General features: G+C 45.2%; 1 protein-coding gene across 1 annotated transcript in view; it reads right to left on the reverse strand.

The window, feature by feature from the left end:
• The window catches only part of LOC139825441 (dynein axonemal heavy chain 9-like), a 180,910-nt gene that overhangs the window by 49,428 nt on the left and 110,304 nt on the right, over window positions 1–21,178 (reverse strand). The window contains exons 47-50 of the mRNA XM_071816790.1: window positions 16,968–17,132; window positions 14,988–15,128; window positions 10,682–10,852; window positions 8,759–8,881 (exon numbers count right to left, since the gene is read on the reverse strand). Coding sequence (XP_071672891.1) covers window positions 8,759–8,881; window positions 10,682–10,852; window positions 14,988–15,128; window positions 16,968–17,132 — 600 coding nt within the window. The remainder of the gene's footprint in view (window positions 1–8,758; window positions 8,882–10,681; window positions 10,853–14,987; window positions 15,129–16,967; window positions 17,133–21,178) is intronic.

The following is a 21,178-nucleotide window of genomic DNA, read 5'->3' on the forward strand; positions in this document are numbered from 1 at the left end:
CTTCCCTTCATTTCCTGCAGGTGGCCCACATCTCGTTAGGAAAACCAGCATCCCCGCAGTTGGAAAAAGCTCCTGGAAGAATGGGAAAGTCCAACCTGCATCTGGCTTTAATTGATAGATTGCATCATTCTGAAAATAGATGTATAGGGAGATGAATTACTGCACTACTGTTAACTAGAGGGATTAATGTAGAAAATGATGGATTATTTGCCATCTTTTCCATTGAGGTTTTGCCTTATATTATTCATTCACTGAAGGTCTTATTTTCTGTTTAGCTGCACTACCTGAATTACAAAACTTATAAGAAAAACGTCTACCCAAGGTAAAAATAAAGACATGATGGGTTTGACAAACTTCAATCAGCTCTTGACACAAAAATGTTGTTTTAATCATCCTTGTTTCTTTCATAAAATCTGATAGACAAACTCACTGCTCAGTGTGTCCCATCTTCATTCAAACTCCTTGCTTTCTCCCCATATCTAAATTGCACTAAAGCGTATGTAGTGCCATGACATGACACTATACAAAAAACCATGCTTCTTCTTATCTGCAGAATCCTTCCTGGAACATCATGACACACAGAACCCTCATGGCTGGACAACAGCAGTGGTCTGAGGAGTGATGACTTGGGTCTCATTACCTTTCATTGGGAAATTCCAGGTGAAACCTGTATCATGAATCAGAAAGCGACAGCTTCAGCACTCAAGTCCTTCCTGCTAGTAGGTTCTTACAGCTCCACTGGATAAGAAAAGTCAGCAACAGAAATGAGAATTAGCCATAATCTTCCTATTCTAGTTGCTTGTAAGCACCCACCAAATTTTCATGATTTTGCCTGCGATGTTTCACAGCTGGGTTCACATTGCCATTTTTCCTGTGTTTTCTGCAGGTGTTGTACAAGTGGTTTTGACAATGCTGCTCTGTCAAGCCACACTTCCCATGGTTCTTCTTCACTCTTTGATGCTCTCCAGCACATCAGGGACACGCAGCCAGAACCAGAAGCAGGCCATGGGTGACAGCTGAAAGGTGGTACTTGTGTATTCCTGAAAAGTTCCCTGTATTTGACTCTTACGAAACACAGATGGGCCCTCACCATGGGCCAATGCACAACAAAACTGAAAGAGAAAATATGTCTCATGGACTGGAAGAGCTCAACTGAAGGATCTGTTCCAGGATGTCACCAGCTGGAAGGCTCTCAAGGTCTGTGGTTCTGTGTCCTGATACAGATCACAGAATCATTTTGGTTGGAATGAGATCATCGAGTCCAACCATAACCTAAATCTAGCACTAAACTACATCCCTAAGAACCTCATCTATATGTCTGCTCAACCCCCCTAGGGATGGTGACACCACCACTGCCCTGGGCAGCCTGTACATATATGTGCACACAGGTATAGACTCATCTCTCAATGAGGCTTCTCACAGCTCTTCTCACAGCAAAAGCCTCACCCAAGGTTTCATGGGGGCACCACAGCAGAACTGGCCTCAAGAACAGGCAACCAGAGTCAAGAAGCTGCCTTGGTGCACTCAGGTCCCTGGCACAATCCTCATCCGTGTGCCACACGACCTGCTCGAACGAGCTCAGCAACCAAAACTGCAAGCAATCTATGCCGGTCCCTCGCTATCCTCTATCACAAAGACTTTCCAAATGTCTGGTGTGAATCTTTCTCGCATTACTTTGAGATGCACCTTGCTTTATCCCTTACTGATACAGAAAAACTCTCCTTTGGAGTACACATTTGAGGACCATGCCCTCCTGTCCCTGTAATCTTGAGGGCCTCAGACATAATCCCTTCTCCCTCTCCTCAATCTCTTTTCGCAGTCTGGTGTTCAGGTACCTGACACTTCTCACTGCTCTCCTCCACCCCGTTTCTAGAAGGTCCACATCTTTCTCCGAACACAACACTCAAAGATGGAATCAGATTCCAGCAGAGGCTTGGCCAACTCTGAGTGAAGTCAAAAGCATGTACCCATGGCCCTATCAGTCTAAACTGGTTGCACAAGGATGCTCCATTCAGGTACTGGTGATACTGTGGTCAGTGATGCAGTGATCACACAGTGGGGATGATACCAAGACAATGAGTCTCTCCACAAAAGGCCACCTCATGTGCCTCAAAGCAAGTAAGGTTTTGGTGTTACCATCAGGGTTCCAGAGATTGTTCCCAAACAAAATCTAGCTGAGCACTTAATCTGCAGTCTCTACAGGTGTTCATGTGAACCAACACATGCTCTACCACATTTCAGACACAAGGAGCTCCAACAGGTCACAGAATCCCAGGCTGGCTGTGGCTGAAGGGACCTCTTCAGATCCCCCAGTCCAAGCCCTGCTCACGCAGGGTCACAGAGCAGATCACACAGGTGGGTCCAGGCGGGTTTCAATGTCTCAGAGAAGGAGACTCCACACATGCCCTGGGCAGCCTGAGCCAGGGCTCGGGAACCCTCAAGGTCCTTTATGGCAGATCTGGCTTAAAACGAAGAACTAATAGAGGAGTCAAATCCAAGCCATTTGCCTTCATTGCCTTTCCAAAAGGCATCTTACACATGTAGGTAAGACGATGCCCAAAAGGGGATGAGGGCTGGCTCACCCTCGGCTGTGAGCAGAGCTCAGCTGTCAGACCTCAGAGCTCACTCCTGGGCCCACAGGTCACCGGTATCTTCTCAAGAGTGCACTGCAACTGGTTTGGTTTGGGGTTTTTTTCTGCTTTTTAAGTAAAGCAGATGACTTCAGAAGATGTACAATGTCTACAAAAGACACATTTGATACCTAAAAGATACCTCTGATGAAGCAATTACTTCCCTTTCCTTCCATTTAAAGAATGAAGGAACTTCTACATGCCCAATGAGCAGCTGCCAGCAGGTTTGTGTTGTGGGGAGTGCAGGACAGAGGCTGATGCTGCTGTGGGGGCGTCCAGAAAAACACAGTTTCCACTGCAACCAAACCAACAAAGTACATCTTGAAATATTTGGTGTAGTCAAAAACCTCTGCTGTATTTCAGATAAACATCAGATCACCAGCCAGAAGGTTAAAAAGAAAAGAAGGGTTATTTCTGTGAGACATTGGGAATGTTTCTCTGAGACTGGAGTGCCAGTGGGGACAGATGAATGTCCTCAGGAAACTTCTAGATGAGAGAAGATAAATGCACGTCAAAGTGTCATAATCAATGATTTCTATCAAAGATGCACCAAAAGGCTGTAGATCTGAAGAGCAGAGTTAATAGAAGATAATTAAGACTATGGTTTTCTGGCTTAATAATAATTCTGAATGTCTACGGGAAGCTGTGAGCTGCAAGCGTTTCATATCTGTCCAGTGTGATCAAAGGACCTTGCTTATGCACAGAGAACACAATATAAGCAGCAGATTGTGTCACAATGAATCCTTGACAAGAATGAAAAATGTTAGTGTCCAGAAAGCACAAAAAGTGAAAGTTGGAGGAGAGAGTTCTGTTCTTTCGTCAAAAAAATCCAGTTTCTTAAATGTAAAATATATGCTTTGGTATTTTATCTCATAAGCCATACACGTGGTCTTATCATCTGCATTCTGCAAAATTATAAATATGGAGTTAATATACTACTTTGTCTACTGCTGTTCTCCTCCTCGAAAGCTGAATTCAGTATTTAGAGCTCATTATTTGCATCACATTTATTAGACAATGCCCTTTCAGTCGCGTTTTCATATCTGCATAATGAAAATCCTTCCTTTTCAGAAAAAGATGAGGGAAATGATTGGGATGAAGAAGTAATCCGAGCTGGCCAGGTGTATTCTTGCTGTATATTAACTAGCCTCACTTATCCTACGGGACACATCTGCATTCCGAGATGAAGAGGCACTGCAGAAAATATCACAAAGAAAAGAAGACTCAGGAAATGCGCATCCGTGCACAGGAGACCCAGCGCCGCCCGCATCCCGCCTCTGGGAACCGGACGGGCGCCCGGCTGATGGGACCGTGGTTCTGCAGAAGGCACGAGGCGGTGTGGACACAGCAGGGCCACAGGGAAATCCACTCACCCAAACTTCAGCGGGCTCAGAACTGCCCCAGTCTTTTAAAAAGGGCAGGTTTGGGAAAAGGCAGCGGTGAAAATGAATAGCAAGGGCATGGTCGCTGGCTGTGCTGGTGGTGGTGAAGCTCAGGAAGAGCTCAGCTTAACTCTGGGTACTTTCGTGTGATTTTTTCTAGGCAAGTACAAACTGCTCTGCTGAACCTCTAAGAAACACATGGGTGGTATTTTGGCACTGGGCACTCAATAGAAAATGCGCAACTATGCATCGTGTGAGGCTTGGCCTGAGCTAATAAGGCAGATTGTGTTAGATCAGGATTAAAACCATGCTCATGCACCTATAAAGCCGTTACAGAATAAAACTGCCTCAGACTATGGGGGGAGGGAGTTTCTGTCTGCCCATCTCACACCCAGATGGTGAGGAGAAGACACACACTTTTGTCTTGCCTGCTGATCTGCTCCTGAATCTGCGGCTACAGAGAAAGTCCAGGCACAAGCTCACCAGGAGCCACAGAGCTTGCCAGTGTGTTGCTGGCTCACATTTGACTTTGGCAAACTCATCGGCTCTCAGAAAATTTCGGGACACAGCCCAGGGTGTAGGACAGTCCAGGGTCTGTCCACAGTAAACAACGTATGAGGCCTCTGTGGTTTGGGAGGTGAGGGGAGTTTTGCTGTATGGATTCACATTGTGCCACATCACCCACAGCCATGGCCAGAAGCAGCTGCTGACCCATTTTACTTGTTAATCTGGACATGGTCTGGAAGCCCCAAGAATCATAAAACCCAGTTCAGTTGAGACAATACTCAGCTTCCATCCAGGTGTCAACACCTTCATCTTATGACACCGGAGACCTTCCAGTGAAGGAAAGAAGGAAAAACAGGGGGAAAAACCCTACAGAGGACAAGCTCTACACTGATTGTATGTGAAGTTAAATTTTGCAACAAAACTATCAAGATGGTCATTTGTACACGGCTGTGGCCTGACATCCTGTGCAGTTCAAGCAGTAGCATCGTTGTACCTTTGCGGTTTAAGGTGTATCCAGGTGTATCCAGGTAACCAACAGCCGAGTCAGGAGATACGGACAACCTGGTGCACACACAAAAGACTTCTGAAGAAGTACCAACCAAAATCAAAACTTTCAAGCCGAGTACTGGGAACAGAGAGGGTGAGGAAAGTATAACTTACTGTAATAAAGGAAACTGAAAAAAGACAGAAAATCTCATTAAGAGTAAAAGAATACTTCTGATTTCTCAAGAGATCACTACTAAGCACCTGCAAAAGACAGGCCTTGGAACGGAAACAACCAGCTCTATTGAACACCTGAGGCAGGGACTCAGCAAAGGCACTGCTTTCATTAAATGATAACATTTCCTCCCCTTCCTGCTCTTAACTAACCCTTCCATGACCCAGAGGCAGAGTTTGCACTGAGGATAACGAGTGTCCTTTGCTAGCATCTCCCTGGCTCCAGAGCAGAGCAATTTCCCTCCACAGGTATTAATTCTTCTCCCATACCAGCTGAGTGATGAACAGAATCAAGTTAAGCTCAGAGCAGTTTTTCTCAACCTGTACCGAGTTTGAATTCTCTCCTGTTTTAGGCTATTGTTTCAGCGCTAAAAAGCCTGAAACTCACCTTTTCTTTCCCAATTTTATCAGCAGATTTAATGAAAGATATTACCTTTCCCTACAAACCGTGCCCTTCTGGACAGGTATGTGGGTTTCTTCATTCCGGGGTAAATATTGAGCTGCCCTGGCACACACATGACAGCAAAAAGCTCTGTGAAACGTTTTACTAAACCATAGGATGTTTCAAAAAGATGGACCCGGTTTGAAATCTCTGTATTTCAGCAGCCATGAACTGCCCATGAATCAAACTCTTACTCACTTGAAAGGGCGAGACATCGAGTTCCAATGATTACTGCTAATGTGGTAACTCATTAATCCATTTGTAAATTTTTGTGTAATTGTAACACGTTGCCATGGTGAAATACACTGCTTTGAAATTGGGTCCATCTTTCCGAATCACCCTGTATTTTCCTGAAAGAGGATGGAAAACTAGATCATAAACACACGTCGGATGCTCCAGCATCATGAACTGCACAAATGCAAAGGACTATTAGCCTATATGTATTATTATTCAAAGAAGAACAATAAATAATAATCCAAGTCACACAAGGCTATTTGCATGCCCAGAGTCCTCAACATTTAATGAGGTTTCCTTTGAAGTTAATGTGCCCAAAGTGGGAGGCACAGAATAGGCCATAAATATCAGTATTGATTTCTTTTGGCAGGACTGTCTTGGCCTGGAACCCCTGGCGAAAGGAGCGTTTTGTGAAGGAGCATTTTCAGTGTTTCCATAAAAAATTAGCAGAATGCTAAATTCCACTCGGAATTTGAAATATGAATCTGAAATGCACTTTGCTCAAGCTTTGTTGAAGAAACAATTTATTATAGCACTTAATCTTTCTGATGAAAGAAAAGGAGATTTTAGCCTATTAATGAGCTGTATAGAAGCCATGACTAATTAACCTAATTATAGCAGTCTGTGACAAAATGTGATTGCACTAAAACCATGCCTGGAGTAACTAGAGTTGCCAAAACCTCAAAAGCTAATAAACCAACACATATTAATAGAACATAAACAATAATAAAGTTGACACTGGCCAATATGATTTATGGTAAAATCAATACCACGATCATCACAAAAGACAATCTGAAATGCATTCGGTAATTCGATAATATGGAATGCACTATCTGAAAATCCTGAAATACACTGAAGTGGGGCAGATTATTGACCATCGACTGAAACTCTTTGAGATGTGCAGGAGTTTCCATCTGTGGTGGGTGCAATCGCCCCTGCAGCCAAACCAGCAGCAGTTTGGTTCAGGTTCAGAGGAGGGAAAGGCCTGAGCTGCAGCCGTGTCAAGAACTCCTGGTAGGAAACCCACAAGAGATCAGAATGGGAACTGAACACCAATGAGTTGTGGGCGCAGGGAGTCTTGTGTAGACTTTTCCTACTCTGTGCAATTAACTATGAGTCAACCACTTTATTCTATAAATAAGACAGCCTGGCTGAGCTCACTTTGAGTGGGTTGTATGGCAATAGTTGTACTACTCACAGGTCAGTGGATGAGCCCAATTTAAATTTAATAATTTAGCTTAAGTAAATGCACACTAAATACAATTAATCATTTAGAGGTATGAGTTGTATGATTTTTAATATAGTCCTTGCTTCATGTTACTTGGTGAGCTGGATTTGCTAAAAACTTAAGCTGTGAAGTTGTGCTCATATTTACCAAAAGCAACTACAAACCACACTGAGCACTTGCAAGATAAGGTCCCGTTTGCACTTTGCTGGGAAGAATGGAACTGACTGGGGAACAATAATGATTCCAAGGTTAATGCGGAGACATCACAGACATCTGCGGGACGGGGCCTGATTTGCACTTTGAGGAGAAGAAAGGTTCACACAAAACAGCACCTATGAGACTATGGACCATAAACAGTGCCTGCAAAACAAAGGCACATGTTGGATCAGTGAAAAAGATCCAATTAGAAGCAAGAAGACCCCCAAAGAGAAATATTGCTATTGGACTGGATCACGGTACAAATGGTTTGTAAAGATACAAAAGTCTATGGTTTTCTATGCTTGGACCTCTGCACAGGTACCCAGCTTGAGCCAGCCCTCCTGCTATTCTATTCCATTAATCTCTTTTTTTCCCGAGAATTTTGTTTCCCGAAAGTCTGCTCTCCATACAGTTATCAGGCCTCGCCTGAAAGTTTGCCTCTGCAGTTCTAAAATACAGACTCTGGAGCGAACGGTTATCAGGGAGGGGAAGCACCAGAAAATTTGCACTGCGACGGGTACAGGCTCCTGGAGAGAAGGTCAGCAGCATTTGGCTTGACATATTCCCCCATGTAGTAAATAACAGAGTGAACCTGCCACCCAACTCTTTAAAGTCGCACTTCCCCGCAAAATCTGAACATTGTTCTGCAGTTAGCAGAACCCTAAATTACTCCCTTGTGACACCACCTCAACCAAAAACCTCAACGGACTCAGTGGGAGAGGAGAAGCTGAGTGAAAAGGGCTCGTCTCACAGCTATTGCAAAGCAACGCCTGGTGACAGTCCCCTCAGTTCCTGCCTAACTCAGGATAAGCCTCCAACCCCCTCCAGCAACCAAATCACACCCTGCTGAATCAGGTCCAAAAGCAGCACAATTCACACTTGTTGACAAATAGGAGAAAAGATGGGACAGCTCTTGTCTCTTTGGGTTGCTCTTCCTCATCTCTCACTCCAAACACATGGCAGTTCTTGAATCTTCTCATTGCTCTGATAGTATCTGGTTGCAGAAGGTGTGCCAGCTGTCCATACTCTGTTCCCAGTACATCTCTGCAGATGGTCGTATCTACCTTAAATTCCCACTTCCTCCCAAATACAGCGAAGATCCCCATGTCCTTCACAATCTATAACCACAAAATCAGGCGATATTCTCACTCCTCTCTTACAGAGAGAGAAGCCTAAATCTCTGAGGGAAAAAACACCTTTTTGAGGACACACAGATCATCAGGGGCACAGTCATGAAGAACACACAAAGTCAGTCTTGTACCTACAGAACTCTCCATTTCCATGGCATTTTTGTGCCACTTCTCAGGTACGGTCAGGACTTTGTTCACCAGAAACTATAAGTACCAACCTGAAGGCTGCTGAAGGGCTTTTAGAGGAGATAAGGGATGCTGATTTCCCACAGTTCATGTGAAACAGGTACCTTGATTCCTCCCCAGGAGTGATTAGACAGGAACTCCACGGGGCTTGTGACTCTGGTCTGTGCTGGGTATCTTAGTAGGAAATCCAGTTCTACCGTGTTGATTTCTTTACTCATCAGAAGTATCTGTAAGTCCAAACAAACAAGATAACCTTGAGAAGCCGGGATACAGAGCAGTAATACACTGGAGAGATTAATTATTCAACTCACATAACTGCCAAATGCGTGGTTAAAAATTACACAGTGCTCCATGTTGGAGGGGTGTGATGAAACACACCGTGTGGGTGCTTTGGGTCTCCCCAAAAGAGGACCAGGAATGCGGATGGAGATTGGCAATGTAAGAGGATCAAAACTATGTAGCAAGGGCTGTGATCCACATTCATAGACAGCAGACTGGGGACAAGTCCCTGCCAGCAGAGACACAGGTTGAAGGATGTGCTGCAAGTCCCTGCACTTGATATCAGTAGCTTGAGGACAGATGACTTCTTAAAATGAACCAGAGCACGTACATCCCTAACGAATGCAAGGTATGTCTTGTCCACCTCTCACTGTTGTGCTCAGTTTTGAAAGTGAGCAGGGACATACTGAGAGTCATTTGAAAACAAATGAATGAACAAACAAACAAAAATACAAACCAAACCTTATGGTACATGCACCAAGAGAATAAGCAGGTCCCTGAGGTCTCAAACACTAGGGAGCACCTCGGTCATTCAGCTCCTACCAATGTTTTTACCACCAATGGTGGCTTTTGGGAATATTAATACATGGAGTCAGACTGCCAGAGCTATGTTGGAGGTAACTCTGGAAAGCTGTACATGCTCCTGAGTCCAGTTGGAGCCACTGCTCCAAGTGCTCTGCTGGACTGCTGAACCATCAGAGACAAACTCCAAAACCCTGAACATCAATTCTGGGTGGAAAAAGAGCAGTTCTAGAGCGGTGAGTTTGCCTTTACTTGTCACAGATCTTAAACTGCATCTCACTGTTGCCCAATAGGCAGTGGCATCTGCAGCGTGCGTGGCATCTTTCCCACCGATGATGGTCGTGAGCTGTTCAGCTCAAGAGCCAACTGGTTTATTATATGGGAGGATCTTGGGTCTCATCACTCAACTGTCTCCACACACTGAAACGCTGGTTTTCCTAACAACTTAAAGCTACCCATTAACTATTTGTAATGCTCAGTGTAGTTACAAGCACAATATGTGCTACTTAAATACTTTATTTAGAGATATATAATAGAAACTGTAGGTATCTTTTTGGTCAAAATTAAGGCTGACATTGCAAAATACAAGCTCACTTTTTACAGACAGATAATCTACTAAGTATATTGTTAGAGTCCATTGTTTGTACATATATATGTGTATGTATATATATACTTACTTTCCTTTTTACACACAGCACTTTATTATGTAGAGTTGAAAACATGATGCCAATTACTGATCAAGGTTTACAAGACCTGCACAGTGTTCCAGCAGTTCTGACTTTGTTGATATCTGCGTTCAACATGTCAGGGCATTTACACAGCCATTCCCCACACAAACTTAATCACAACCTCACCACACCATGCCAAGCACTATTTATTGATTGAATTTGATTTCACTCAAGATGATACTAACACACCAGACAAAGACAGCAGCTATGTAGCACATACTTATTTCAGATAAAACCAGTAAGTCTTCAAGACAGGCTTGCCTTGTCCTTTCAGGTCCTGCAAGTGGGTATTACTCTCTCAGAGTCAGTGTAATGCAAATCAAACACAGCATCTCTGGCTGTTATCAGCAAGAGAGACAGAAAAGAAGTTTCTCAGCCTTTATATTTGCTGCTCTGATGCTGAAGGCCACAGCTGTGACAGTTTGAGCTTTCCCTGCATGCCAGTATCTTTACCTGTAAAATCATTGCATACAAATTGTGTGGACCAGAGGTGTTTACCTGGAAGGTAACTTGAGCGGTGTAAGTCAGTTTATCACACTCGAACAGCCCCCGGGTTGTGTACTGGAACACGGAGAAGGTGATGCTGTCGATGAGGTTCAGCAGGCGCTGGGGGAGGCTCTCGTCGGGAGGTGCCCTCTCAATGGCTTTTTGAAACACAACACTGAACGCCTGGGTGGGGAGACAGAGAAAGATGCCGATGGTCTTTGCGTGCTCCTGGGTATCACCTGAACAGTGGTAATAAGTGAAGCCAACTCAGATGCTTTATCTATGGAGCCAAAAACAAAGTGATCCCCCTGCCCATCAGTGTGGCCCACCAGCTCCAGGAGGCTGGGGAACAAGTCTAGAGACCAAACCCTGTATCTGCCTTCAGCTGCTTTTCCATGTCACATTCCATGTGACATCTGCAGTGACTCATCTGCAGTTCTGTGTCTGGTTCTGGACAAGGGGGACAAGGAGAGTCCAGTGGAGAGACACAAAGATGCTGAGGGGTCTGGAGCATTTTTCTTGTGAGGAAAGATTGAGAGAGCTGGGGCTGTTGAGCTGGAGAAGTTGAGAGGGATCTGATCAATGGGATCGATATCTCAGGGTGGGTGTCAGAGGATGGACCAGACTCTGTTCAGTGGTGCCCAACGCCAGGGTGAGGGGCAACGGGCACAGACTGAAACACAGGAGGCTCCATCTGAACATGAGCAGAAACTTGTTTGCTGGGAGGTGCCAGAGCCTGGCCCAGGCTGCCCAGAGCGGGTGTGGAGTCTCCTTCTCTGAGACATTGAAACCCGCCTGGACCCACCTGTGTGATCTGCTCTGTGACCCTGCGTGAGCAGGGCTTGGACTGGGGATCTGCAGCGGTCCCTTCAATCCAACCAGGCTGGGATTCTGTGACTCTGTGATGGTGCTCTCCGGGGTTTGAGAAAGCAGTGACAAGACAGGCTGACTGAATTAAGACACAATGGATATAGGAAACATTTCTCTGACCAAGTGTGTTCTCTCATAGGGCTTTCTCCACAAATGTTGAGCCAAAAGACAGTGGTGTTCCCAGAGGAAAGCCCGCCTCCCATTGCACAAGTGTTTCAAGTTACAAAAAACCAATTTCCCCAATTTAAAAAAAACAAATCCGCCAAGTATTTTACTGTTTGGATTCAGCAAAGGACAAGATGAGAAGGGCAGGTAGGATTTCACCTTGTGGAAGCGGGATTAACTCGTCAGAAAAACCTTCTCGGGATGGGCACATGCATCAAGTGATGCTCTTATATAAGATATTGAGGATCCTTGTAATAACACTTCTGATCTAAATAAGAAAGGACAAGAAAACTTCCAAAGCTGTCTGGAGAAAACCCATTAGCAAATTATCAAATGCAACTGGAAAAATTAAAAAAAAAAAAAAAACTAAATTAGCAATGCAAAGGCTCCATAGACTGGGACCCAGCTAACGGGAAATAACCAGGCCAATACAAATTAATAGCACCAGCTGGACAAGGCATGACTGTGTTGGCAGCATTATTTTTAAGGTCTACAAAGGAAAAATGATGCCTCAACAAATTATAGTAACATTGATACCCACTGCATTATTAAATAATGGTAGAATGGATTTTCCTGCTTACATTTCTTTAAATTGTGTTAAAACATGCTGCAGTTGCATATAAATCTTGTGTGCTCTAATTTATAATGGGCTTCTAGCTGTGCAGTAAGTAGTTTAAAATCATGTCTGTGCATCTTTACACAATGTTTTATGATCTGTCATCAAAATTTATTAGATACAAACATTTCATCCACTAATTTTCTATGTATTTATACACATCACTAATGTTAACTGGAAAACATAAACCAAACACAGCAGATGTAGATTGAAGGCGAAACCTCAGAACTCCTCTATCTATTATGTATGTGTAAGGAATGCATCTTTCAAGGGGGACCCTTGCCCAAAAGATATTCTGCACATTTTCCTGATAAAATTATTTCAGTATGTGAGTTGTAGATATCAAAAAATAAGGCTTCTTTGTGCATGAGGCTCCAAATATTGTATTCTCTTCTCAGTTACTTTTTCCAGGTCACTTGTCAAGGTAAGAAATCATCTGGAAGAAGTTTTAGATTAGGACTCAACATCTCGTTTAACCCTTCATGTGCCAAAATGCCTTTCTTGCATGATTAAAAAGTCTTCAATTTATCAAAACATTAAAGCTGGAACTCATCAATAAATACTCTGAAAGGTCCTTGGGTCTGTACTGGCCAGACTTATCAAGACTGCTCTGGCAAGGCCAGAAATTGTCTGCACGGTCCTTAGAAGCCACTTAGGGATAAAGAGAGCACAGGAAGAAGGAACCCTGGCCTGAGCAGCTCTGAAGACAAAGGGGATGGCTTGAAAGAAACTCCACTTGCTAACGGTCAAGAAGCAGAAAACAACTGATTGAGTGATGCCCAAACATGAAGCAAAGACAGGAACTATGAATTCACTCCTGCTCATGTATTTTGTTCCACAGATGTAGCTTCTCCATTGTGGCGAGCAGAGTCGCAGCCTGTTCACACCTGCCATAGAGAGGCACTGGTGTCTCAAAGATAGTCAAGAAACTTGGAAAATACAGTCAAACTCTCATTCCCCTGAAAGCTACTGGCTTCCACTGGGCTTTGCTGCCACGTGGCGAGTGGGACGGTTCAGCTCCATCACTATGAGCAGTAATAATTACATTGAAACCAACCTGTCGTGTTGGAAATGTTCTCCAGGTGTTCTGGTGAGAACGGCTCTGGGTCCAACTGCTCTCCTAAGGATGGACATCATTCGTAGTTCTCCATGTAACATGTCCACGTACTACAGAGTTACACTTGCTATGCAGGGAAGGGTAGTCTATGTAGACAAGACAGAGTAGCGAGGTCTTTGGAACATAGACCCTTTGGTTATGTCTCTTCTACTTCTATTTTAGGAGCACAGGGTAAGAAGTGGTCTCTCTCCCAGCATGATCCCTGCTGCGGTGACAACACGAGCATGCCTATAGCTGAGTCCAGCAGCCACACTCCAAGGTGGTAACACACCCATAAATTCCACCTGGACTTCTAATCTAAGTACATTATAGGCAGCAGGCTTGCTTGTCTGTCTGACAGCCACACAACATTGTGAGAAGAGCAGAAACCAACCCTCCAGAGGACTCCTCCAAACCAAAAGGTGGTGAACATTCAAGTCATGCACATACTGCCTACTCCTTCACACCAGCCACACGCAGACACTAACCCAGAGTTAGACTTCACACCACGCCCCTGACTACCCGAAAAGCTTTTGTAAGGGTCACGTAGGAAACATTCAAGCTCCCAAAAGCCCAGCTGCTGGGGACACCTCTTGTGTTGTAGAGATGGCAGTAGGAATGACTTGCCTTTTGTACAGAAGGTGGCAATAAATCCCTGGTGATGTGGTCTCAGTGAGACAGGGCTGTGTATAGAGAGTGACGCGATGTTTTAATACGGTGTTCTTTAAGAAGTCAGGACTGTTTCAACACCGAGACCTTGGATAATTTTTAAGGGCTGCAGCAATCCCTGTTAACTTATGAAATATCTGCACAGGCATTATGACCCTGATGACATCACAGATACAGAACCAATGTAAATATAAAAAGATTAACTGCCGGAGCAAGTGACTTCAAACACTGCGCAAAATCTCTGCATAAATATATAAACTGCATAGAAATAAATACTTTGTTGGCTTTTTCCCCAGATGATATCTTTTAGATCCATTGCTCATCTTGTTCTGCCAGGCCAAGGCTCTGAATATGGAAGAAAGGACAAATTGTAAGGTTCTGCTTTGCAAAGAAACTTCCTGGATTTTTAGAAACAATGCGTCGCTCAGTCAGACCGTGTCTTTTCACAAGAATTCAGCTGCTTAGAAAGAAACCAAGCAAATAAAAAAAAGCTAATTAAGGCTCATCTAACCTGATCCCAATCCAACCACCTGTGATGGGCTGACTGGGGAATTCGGAGCTGAGTGGGGACCCCGGCCCACGCCCAGCGCTCGGCACAGACGGACCTTTTCTCTTGGCATTCAGACCACCCCTCATCAGTGATGAACGTGCTCTGCTCAGTGTTCGCAGCGAGTTCCCAGTGAGTGCTAAACACTATTGCAACACAAGAGTAATATATGTAGAGTAATAAAGAAATAAACTACAGGAAACTTCCCCCTAAAACCAAAGCAGCAGAATGGGTTCGGTTAGATCACCTTTTTTGTCTGGGAGTTCAAATACCCCCAGGAGGCCCAAGATGACAACTTTGAACCTCAGTAAGACACAGAAGCAGCAGTATTGCCCCCGCAGCCGTGGGGAGGTACCTTCAGAGAGAACTGGTACATGGGGTGGATGGCGTGGAGGTCGCTCATGATGAAGTACAGCAGAGAGGCCCGCGCAGCAGCTGGTCTGTAGTGCTCTCTGGCCTCATTAATCTTGGTTTCTGTCACCTTAGACTCCTGGACCTGGGAGGAAAACACAGAGCAAAAACACTGTCAAAATATCTGTGTGAAATTTAACGTGCAGCCCAGGGGAGGGTTGACATCTGCCACAAAGACCTCAGGCCAAGCAGTGGGTAACCACCCGCCGAACCATGGTGCAGCCAGGCCTGAGCGGCCCGCTCCCAGCATCCCCCTTGCTCAGCTGTATTCTCCATTTAACTGAATTTTCCGTTCTGCTGCCCAGTCCTCTGATTCCCTGAGACCCCTCCAGGCTTCTCACTAAGGTCCCTGCTCTTCTCTAACTGGGATTGTTTTTTCTCATCAATGAGTTTCTCCTGCTAATTGTCCCCTCCTGTGCAGATCATTAATAACACAGAGCTGAACAGACTTAGTGCTGCTCTCGAGGCAGCCTCCTCCAAGGCTGAGAACTGCTAATTTACTACAGTTATTTACTGCCTTTCCTCACTAGCACTTAATGCACTCCTACCTTGCTGGCCAGGTGTCTGCATAGCTCTGTGATGGACAGGCTGAAAATCCATTTGGCAGATACATCACACCATTGTCATCTCAGTCCTGTTCGTTCTTTCATTCCACTTCAGCAACATAAAGTGACATCCTCAGGCCTCTCAGGGATTATTTTAGGCTCTGGCTATGTGCAATTATAAGTGTCTTGCAGCACAGCTACATGTCGCTGAGCCAGCGCTGATCCCCACAGAGGTGGAGAAGACATAAATAGAGCAGAAAGGACTTCCATAGGAATGGAAATGTTGACTGAACATTTTTCTTTGGGTAGACAGACCAAGAAAGATCAAGGGTTGATTTGAGAAGCAGACCTCTAACGGACCCTGAGGCAGCTTTCTATGTGGGTATCAGACACAGAAAAAAAATGGTGCAGACTCCAAAATTCATCCCTGTTGCCACAGAGCTGGCAGTGACCAGCTTTATATTCACAACTTGTTTAGAAATCGAAGCACTTCCAGAACACCTGCTTCAAGAGGGAGATGCCAAGCTTGTCATGTCAAAACATCCCTTCAGCATCCCCTTTGGGGCTTCAAGCAAACGCTGCTTAGGGAGGGGAATGCATTTGATGTACCGTGAACGGCTAGCAGAAATTAATCTGTTTTTTCACACCAAGGAGCTCAGTTTGCTGAGGTTACAGCGCCGAGGAGCAAGGGGCAGTTCTAGACTGACCCCAGCACTCGGGTAACTTGTCCAGGCAGCTCGGGCCTGTGGGCTGGAGGAGGCCACATGCAGGTGTGAAGGTGAGAGGACCAAGGGAAGCAGTTGAGATTGGCCATGTGCGTGTCCTACCACCATCCTGGCGTGAGAACCACACTTCTCATGTCCCCTCAGCAACAGGGCAAAAGCATCATGCATTGAACTAACACCACATGGCCAGCAAGGTGAACCGGGCGGGTGGCGATGCTGACACTGCACAGCTAATGCAAACGCTGATTTGTACCCTAAGGAATGGCAGGATATGAAATGCTCAGGTTCTTTCAGATTTATTCAACAGATTCCCTGGTCAGTATTAAAATCCAGCTTAATTGAACAACTGTGATATATTCAGGATTCTGCTGGAACAGTTTAAAGCTGTCTCGATACAGTGTGTAAATTTTATTGTCTTTACATCAGGCATCAACGTTTTGTCTTGGTCTTAAATAGGCCATTTAACATACAAAAGCTCCCAAGAATTAAATGACTTGAAGCTGTCCAGAATGCAGAGCACTCCAATTTACACCACCTCCTATTCTCTACTCAGCAGAAGGGGCAGAGGCGGACAGAGTAAAGTTACATTCTACCCAGAAATCCTTGGAGATAACATAACACGTGCTTTTCTCTAGACTATCACTGTCTTTGTACCTTCTCTTCAATTTCTGCAGCTGTCTGTTTAGTGATCTCCAGGTTCTCCACCAATGCTGTGTCTCCCAGGAAGTTCCCAGACGCTGATGACAGCCGAGAGAGCAAGTTGTCCTCTAGCGTTTTCAAGGTGATTTTGAATCCATTCTGTTGCTTTGTGAGATTTGACTGCCAATAATAAATTCAGAAAGTTTTAGCCACAAAACTTGTTGTAAGGTAGAGATTAACCACCTCTACATGGGAACGAGCTTCTAACTGACAATTGCCATCGTTCAATATCGCTCAGTCCTGCCCTCTGTGACTCCTGGGCATGGGCAGAGCTCTGGGGATCGGTCCATATCCAACAAGCCACCAACTCACAAAAATCTTCAGGAGAAATAAGCTCTTTCACTAGAAATATATTACAATGCTGGAAATTAAAATAATCAAGATGGAAAGATCTTCATCCCCCATCTCAACCATACTTCTGGCACCTTTACCTTAGAAATATCTATTTATCTGGCTTAAGTCAGCCTAGCCAGACTCTGCTGCTTCTCACCCCTCCTGGTGAACTTTATATGGAATTGAGACAAGTTCTGGGCACATGGCAGATCGAGTGTCAAAAGCCAAGTGATTTAATGCCCCAAAGACAGTGTTTTGAAAACATCCCCACACCTTCCACCCACCTACAGTCTCTGAAAGAGCCCCAAAAATGGGAAAAGTGACCCTGTGTCTCTTCCAATCCCACAACACATAAGGGAGCCAGCAGTATTTGCTCTGTTGTCAGAGGTTTTCAGGTGGATTAATTAACTCCTTCATTAATAAGTCATCTTTCAATATTTGGGCTGAAATTTCATAGACGTGCTGCACAGACACTCATTCCACATTAATGTCAACCAAAGGATTCAGCAGCGTGTGCACTGAAGCATGCCTTTTATTGGTATTTCAGCTAAAAAAGGCTGGTTTAAAGGCCTGCTCCACAGGCATTACACACAGGAGTTTGCCCATGGTGGTAAATATTTTACAAGTCTCAAAACAGAAAACTAACATGGCTAATTTTGTGCATTCCTGTCATTCAAGCATAGCATGCCTTGAAAAATGACATTTTGCAAGTTATTATTCCAGACCATGGACTGTAAGCCCTGAAGTTATTAACGAGGGCGTGTGTGATTTTTGCTCCAATAGCTTGTAATCATCACACGATTTCTGCAATGCGCCCACGGAAGTGCATTAATTCGGTATCCCCACAACATCCTGCATCTGTTGCAGCTTTATCCTGCTGTTGTTTTCAGCAGTCACAGGGTCATCACTTCTTATTTCTGCAGTGGAGCTCATTATCTGCTATTTCACAGGTGGTCAGTAGGTCAGAGAGGTTCTCCTGCCCCTCTACTCTGCCCTGGGGAGACCACACCTGGAATATTGTGTCCAGTTGTGGCCCCTCAGTTCCAGAAGGACAGGGAACTGCTGGAGAGAGTCCAGCGCAGCCACCAAGATGCTGAAGGGAGTGGAGCATCTCCCGTGTGAGGAAAGGCTGAGGGAGCTGGGGCTCTGGAGCTGGAGAAGAGGAGACTGAGGGGGGACTCATTCATGTTTACAGATATATAAAGGGTGAGTGTCACAAGGACGGAGCCAGGCTCTTCTCGGTGACAACCAATGATAGGACAAGGGGTAATGGGTTCAAACTGGAACACAAGAGGTTCCACTTAAATTGGAGAAGAAACTTTTTCATGGTGAGGGTGGCAGAGCCCGGCCCAGGCTGCCCAGGGAGGTTGTGGAGTCTCCTTCTCTGCAGACATTCAAACCCGCCTGGACACCTTCCTGTGGAACCTCAGCTGGGTGTTCCTGCTCCATGGGGGGATTGCACTGGATGAGCTTTCCAGGTCCCTTCCAATTCCTAACATTCTGGGATTCTGTAATCTACAACAGCATTACTTCTGGGTAACAGGTTACTCTGAGAGCCTTCAAAATTTTGTTCCATTAAAAAAAAAAAAAAAAATCACAAAAACAACAGGCCAGTTTTGCAGGATTCACAGCCAAGCCCTTCCTAGCTCAGCCACAGCAGCCACCTTCTGCTCCTCGTCCTGCCTGCTGGTTTTATTGTATTATTTTAGCATCACAAAACAGAGAAAAAATAATCCCTGTATTTTCAGTCTGCTCCTGCAGAACCTGAAGAACCTCAACACTGCCCATCACAGCCCAAACGCGCAGGGGCTTTCACACACGTTATCCCCTGAATCAACAAGGCAGGACCTCAACTCATGGCTGATTCGCGTGTAGCTTGGGGACCACATGCCAAAATCCTCTTTCTAAGGCAGCTCTCAGCACTCAACAGACAATGAACTGAAGTGAAAAATGGCATTTGTCTCCAAACAGTGAAGTGTGGCGAAGGGGGAGATAATGGGAATCAGCCCTGATAAGACTACGTGGACCATAGGCAGCAACACCAGCACATGGGCCACAGTTACCCACGCAAAAGGAAATCACAAACGAGACTCATTAAAGGCCAGAGGGTTTGTGCTGACCTGCAAGGGGAGGTGTCAGGACTCGGCTTTCCTTGCCTTGGCCTAAACTGGTTTTGGCTTTTCTCGGCTGTGATTATCTCACAGCCGGGTCACTGTTGCCTTAACCGGCTTTAATTGAGAGTCAGAGCAAGCGGGTGTTCTGGACAGACTGTCTAGAACCGACACGCGGTAGGGTGTAAATGTGGTCTCAGACTAAATGCCCCTTGTAACAGGAGCACAATCCTGCGAATCAGATGAAAATAGCTTCAAAGATGAGAAGGAACAGAAAGAATGAATAACTGGGAACCGATGCCGAAAAAGAATATTAAAACAGCCTATGTTGAGAAAACATATAAAACCTGGTAGTATGATTGAAATTGGACTAATAACAGATGTTTGAATAATTTGGGTAGGCTATTAAGTTGTTCGTTACACTAACAACACATTCTGGGCTCTGTTTACAAGGTGTGCTCCAGCTTTGCCCATGACGAGATTTTGAGCACAGTAACTCTTGTGTGTTAGCGCAGGAGTCACCTCCACCTGCCCACAGCCCCAAACCTTTGCCAGACACCAAATGCCTGTCTCATTTGTCCCCAGGCAGAAAGGAGGGATTGAAGCACACTTAAAGAAGTGACCTGTCCTCAGGAGAATGCAAAGAATCAAATCTGGCTTCAAGGAGCTAGCAGACAAGAGCCTTGGTGACTTTTCATGTCAGCAGATAGGCTGGGGACAGGGGAGGCTGCAGCAGCCACCTGCAGTGCCCCCCACCACAGCTAAGGAGGAAAGTCTCTGCTTTTATCCCAGCACAGAAGTGATTTGATTTTTTGGTTGACTGCTCCCCATCCAGCAGAACATCCCAACTACCAGGCTGGTTTTCTGCTGGGGCAGCAGGACTGTAGCAGGAGCAAGGTAGATGAGTGAGAGAGGAGAGGTAGAGGGCTCTGGTATATGTGGTGATACAGAGAAAAAGGTCTTAAATATTCTTACAGGAAAAGAAAATGAGATCCCACACCAATTTGTATCTGCTTAGTGCTCTCTGAAGCGAGACTACAGCCCCGCGTCCCCCACGGCCGGTGCCACAGCTGGCACCAGGGCTGCATTTCCCTGGTCCTGCGCACAACCTCCTCCTTCCACAACACGCACGCCCTGAAGAAGCGAGGACTTCAAAAGATGCGACCCCTAATTCACAGAATTTTCACTATTTTCTAATACACAGCTCTTTGACAGCACGGGAGGGAATTGCTACTGATTTTGAGCCACTAATTTTCAGAGCCTAATTGTGGATTTGTGACAGCACATGGTATCGAATTCATCTTTCTTATTGTGACGGCGACAACTAGCAGCGATGCCGCCGAGGCTGAGAGGAACAGTCCTTAACAGAAGAGCAGTTAATGACACCGCTGTGCTAATTGTGGTCACCCCGCCACCCCCTTGAGCTCAAACCAGCGAAGGAAAGCGGCTGTTTGCAGCATTTCCAGCCGTGCCGAGCATGTCCCTGATCCAGAGCCTGTGGGTCACTCTCGGTCCCAGCGAGACAGCCATGGCTCACACATTAAATCAGATGCCATCCTTTGGCTCATTAGCACATGAGCCCGGTTAAAACTGAATGCATCATTAAGACTGCACAGCTAAAATACTTCAGAATCTCATTAAATGAAAAGATTATTACAAAACCGGCCTGGCTTGACTGAACACATGCAGTAAATTTATTCCCACTCTCAGAAAATACTTAGT

Source organism: Patagioenas fasciata, chromosome 18 (assembly GCF_037038585.1).
Source record: "Patagioenas fasciata isolate bPatFas1 chromosome 18, bPatFas1.hap1, whole genome shotgun sequence".
In the NCBI taxonomy this organism is placed as follows: Eukaryota; Metazoa; Chordata; class Aves; order Columbiformes; family Columbidae; genus Patagioenas; species Patagioenas fasciata.